The 4741-nt window shown below is 34.5% G+C and overlaps 1 protein-coding gene across 1 annotated transcript; it reads right to left on the bottom strand.

The window, feature by feature from the left end:
* Window positions 1–2527: 2527 nt before the first annotated feature.
* On the bottom strand, window positions 2528–3241 carry LOC132629755 (uncharacterized). Its single transcript, XM_060345110.1, has one exon. It carries the CDS (start codon window positions 3239–3241, stop codon window positions 2528–2530), a length of 714 nt encoding a protein of 237 aa, XP_060201093.1.
* Between the last annotated feature and the right edge of the window lie 1500 nt (window positions 3242–4741).

The following is a 4741-nucleotide window of genomic DNA, read 5'->3' as shown; positions in this document are numbered from 1 at the left end:
AGGAGGTTCGGATGAACCCCCTAGGCCCTTACTGACTCCGCCCCTAGTTAAAGTCCAGTGCTTAACCAGACCACCCCTTTTGTTTCCTATTGAACTTTTTGCTTAAGAATGCGTAACTATCTTATTTAAAAGTTTAAGCTTAATATTATAGTGTATAATTATTCTTCTAAAAGCTTAAGGTTAGTATTAGAGTGTATAAATACTCATCTAATAGTTTGAATTGTTATAGAGATTACGCTAGGCACTCAAAGTTGGCTTGATTAGCTGACAAGTAATCACTTCAATTTTGGGAGTGCACATATGGACACCTCAACTTGTCCTCGCTATGTCTCATGGAAACCCGATGTTGACGTGGTGCTGACGTGTCTAGATGATCATTTTGTAAGTTGGAGTGTTCAACCGACACAGTGAAGACGAGTTAAGGTGTCCAGATGTGTATTCTCAAAGTCAGAGTATTTAGTTATCAGCTGAGGTTGAGTTTGAGTGTTTGTTTATGCATTATGCCTTTATTTAATTATGTCCTTAATACGTACACTACATCAGGTGCTCGCCCTTAGTGGAGACGATTGGGCCTTGCCTGGTTCTAATTTAGGGCCACCCTTAGTGGACCTGGTTGGAGGCCCGCCTTGTGAAACAAAGGCGCCCGACACGATGTTTTTGCACAGATTTTTCTTCAAACGCACTGGTCTTTAATTTTTACCCTTATATATGTAATCTTTAATTTTTGTCCCTACTGCTTATTTCACGAAAATATCGAGACTTGCTTTACTCGGCATAAGTTGTGTAACAATTTTATCTTTGGAAACTGAACGTTTGCCTCGCTCGACAGAGGTTCAGTATGAATTAAGTTATGTGACTTAAGTTCGTTAACATTTGTCAGATTATGTTGGGTGTTGAAAGTTTTTCCTTTTCGGTTTAACTTGTGTGGATGTTATGATACATATGCCAAAGCTAAATGTAAACTATGCCGAGCAAAATCTAAACTTATACCGTTTTTCAGATTATATTGAGTGTTGAAAGTTTTCTCTTGTCCGACATAAATTGTGGTATGTTATGATACATATGCCGAGCTAAACACAAACTAAGACGAGCGAAATCTATGTTATGACGTGCCAAAAATGCCGGAGGACAAAAATTTAAGACCACGAATTTGCGATGCAAAAATTAAAAACTAGCCCGAAATAGGGGCATTGTGCGAATGACCAAACCTCCCATTAAGGAAGTACGTGGGCTAGGGTTGTTGGGGGTTGGGTTACTTTATTTTTCAACTTTAAAATTGAGTTTCACTCGTTCAAATTGACATTCACATTGGTAATACATCATACATTTCAATCTTGAACTCTATTTCTTCATATGAATTCCTATTTACACTCTGAACTTGAACTTGTACACCCTCTAATCCCACCTTTTCTATACAATTAGCTTACGAAATTGGCTTTGTCATGTCTGATCCTGAAATTTGAGAGTTGCGATTTATCTAATTGAAAAGGTCGTCTGCATCTCTAAGCTGGCTACTGCCAAAATGCAAAAAGGATTAAACTTCCACAAGTTTAATGACATGTTTAGCTAATCTAATTGAAAAGGTCGTCTGCATCTCTAAGCTGGCTACTGCCAAAATGCAAAAAGGATTAAACTTCCACAAGTTTAATGACATGTTTAGCTAATCGATCGAAGGTCATATATGTACTTTAGAGAATAGAGAGCTAATTACGATTTACTTATTCGTCGATCCAGAACAGGAGGACAAAAAATTGCGCTCTTCAAATGAATAGTCATATAGTGCTTGTTTTTTTTTTCTTTACTTCTTGATTCAAAGTCGAATACATGCAAATGCTTTTAAATTAGCTTATGTACACTGCAAAACATCATTTTTTCTTAAAATTTCTTTTGGGGTTGAGTTACAGTGTTTAGTGTTTATTCGTGTGATCTACAAACGAGGAAAAACTCTTTCTTTTTTATATCCCTATCTTGATGAGCCGAAACTAAAGGTTTTACTTTTTGTTGAGTAATAGTTCGAGTAAGCATTGAATGAGCCCTTCGAGAACTTGATATAAATAAATGAAATTTAGTTCTATTTCTTCAAGCTATATATCCCCGTTTAATTCTGATCATTGAATAAATAAAATTTTGAATAATAACTAATGACCGCCTTTCTTTCAGTTATTCTTTTCCCTCTTCCTACTATCACTAACAAAATTGTACCAATCATAAGACTTATAAGACACTTTTCGCTTAACAATTTTCTACTATCAGCTTGACTACTTCCAAAAAGCAATTAACAGTAAAATGTCAACACACTTCGGCAGTCCACAATATACAAATTAACATAGATTTGGAATGAATTTGGAAATACAATACATCTGATTATGTTTTCTATTTGAAAGTAAAGGTGAAGATGAAAAAGAAGAAAGGAACTTCATCAAGTATTTGAATTGTGATATCTCTTTCTAGACCTTCCAATTCAAATTCTTGATCCACCCACAAGTAAATACATAGTACTAGTAATAAATAATAAGTTACAACGACCTCAAATGATTTGAACCGCGCTTGGTGAAGTAAGCGTGCCAGGGCTGAAAAGAATCGAAGCACACCATGCAAAAGAAGCAGGCGATAGAGGGAAATTAGCCAGCGGACTGCACGATCCAAAATAATTTTCTGATGGGATTCGGGGCGTTACATGTGATATTTCTTCTGCTTCGGACGTTTTTAAATCAATGCACGTCTCAATTGATTCTAGTAATTGGTTGTTTGAAGAAGAAGAAGGAGGACGAAGGAACTCGCGCCATTGTGCAGCAATATTATCATTATTGCCATTATTTCTTTGTAATGAAACCGGTGAGAGATCAAGTGGAGGAGGAGCGATATCTTGTAAACGCCTCGAATTGAAAGAACCAGAGACAGAGATAGAGTCAGAGCCAGAGCCAGAACCAGAATCAGAACTAGAGATAGATTTATTAGAAACGGATTGAAACTCGGGTGCTACAGTGAGCATTTGGACAATTTCCTTAAAATTAACAGGTTCGACTCTGTAGATTTTAGGAGGTGTTGGTGGTAATGGAGCAATTGGTAGTTTAGTCATAGGTTTTGCTAGAAGGCTACGAACTCTATGAAGTGAACAATGATATGAGGGTAATGATTTGTTTTTCTTCACTTCTTGTTGTGGATATGTGGAAAATGGACTAGAATTAGATGAAGAAGAATTAGAAGAAGAAGAAATAGCTACATGAGAATAAGAAACCATTTTAATTTTGTATATTGCAAGTTTGTCTTAACAGGAAAACTCTACTAAGAAGAATACGTTTGCGGCTTTTGCTCTTGGTTTTGCTTCTATATATAGAGCGACAAACCTGAGCAACTTGTCTTAAAATAATACTCTGATCTATTTCAGTTTATATGACACTCTTTCCTGTTTAGTATGTTTAAAAAAAAATAACTTAATATTTTTTATTTTTCAAAATAATTTTGCTATAAATTTCTCGTTTTATCTTTAATGAGATGATTTATAGTTATACAAATATTACGACTTATTTTAGACCATAAATTTCAAAACTTTTTTATCAGTGCACAATCAAAGTGCATCACATGAAATGAAAAAGAGGAAATGTTATCATCAAGTCAAGTTTATTAGAAGGAATGAAATTTGTTTTTAGCGTCGGCTATGGATTAATATGATGTAACCTTACAACTTGCCATGTCTGTGTAGCGATCCTGCTAATATATTTGACCTATATTATAAAATTACCTCCATTATTGTTTAATTCTTACGTTTATATATAGTCTGTTTGCAGTGGCGGATCCAGGATTTTCATTCAGGGTGTTCAGAAAAAAATAGAAGCTAAATATACACTGTAATTTTTTAGCGAGGGTGTTCCAAAGTTAATATATGCACATAAACACAGAAAATTTACTCTATATATACACTGCAATTTTTTGCCGAGGGTATTTGGGTGAACACCCTCGACAACACACACGTAGATCCGCCCCTGTCTGTTTGAATCGTTCTGTTCTATATAACTACTAAGTCACTAAGTGTTAATTCAACATATTTTTTGATAATTAGTACTATATTTTTTTTCTCAATTGCAGTTATCTGGGAGGTATTTAATGGTACCTCTCTTAATGGTATATAATTTGAAATTGATAAGGTACAACGAACCTTCAAACACTTCATTAAAATGAACTTATTTGGAAGCATTGCTTGTACTTATACTACTCCCCTATAGTTCAAAATTGGAAACAGCCAATATAAAGATTCAACCGTTGACTAAGTCAATTGAACACAAATCATTTTCCATGACTAAGACTGAAGAGAATAATCCTTACATTATTATACTGTTCGTGTGGCCGTCCACAAATAATTGCACTATTATTTTTGTGAAACAAACACCTTTTCTACTAATTACGATGCTTTCACATATACTAAAATATTTTGAGTTAAAAATTGTGATACCTAGAACTTTTATATAGGACGTGAATATGCTAAATTTATCTCAAAAACCAAAAAAAAAATAAAAAAAATATTGAACTCGATTCGTATTCAGCCAAAAAGATTAGACATATTAATTAATCTCCCTACTCTAAATCTGACTATTATTTTTTTGGCGAATTTTACCATTAAACAATGTGTCTAGCGGCCTTTTATTATTAATAAAAACAAAAAATCCTCAACACGGACAAGTACAAGCAAGGGGCCAGGTCTCAACCTTATCGATCCTAATGAGGTAACCATGAACCTCTACTA

Source organism: Lycium barbarum, chromosome 3, assembly GCF_019175385.1.
Source record: "Lycium barbarum isolate Lr01 chromosome 3, ASM1917538v2, whole genome shotgun sequence".
Classification (NCBI taxonomy): domain Eukaryota; kingdom Viridiplantae; phylum Streptophyta; class Magnoliopsida; order Solanales; family Solanaceae; genus Lycium; species Lycium barbarum.
The sequence above is the reverse complement of the archived record's forward strand: the minus strand, read 5'-3'. Positions and strand labels throughout refer to the sequence as shown.

Bases quoted from the DNA above. Each gene is read 5' to 3' on its own strand.
- LOC132629755 (XM_060345110.1), bottom strand. From the start codon at position 3,241: ATGGTTTCTTATTCTCATGTAGCTATTTCTTCTTCTTCTAATTCTTCT.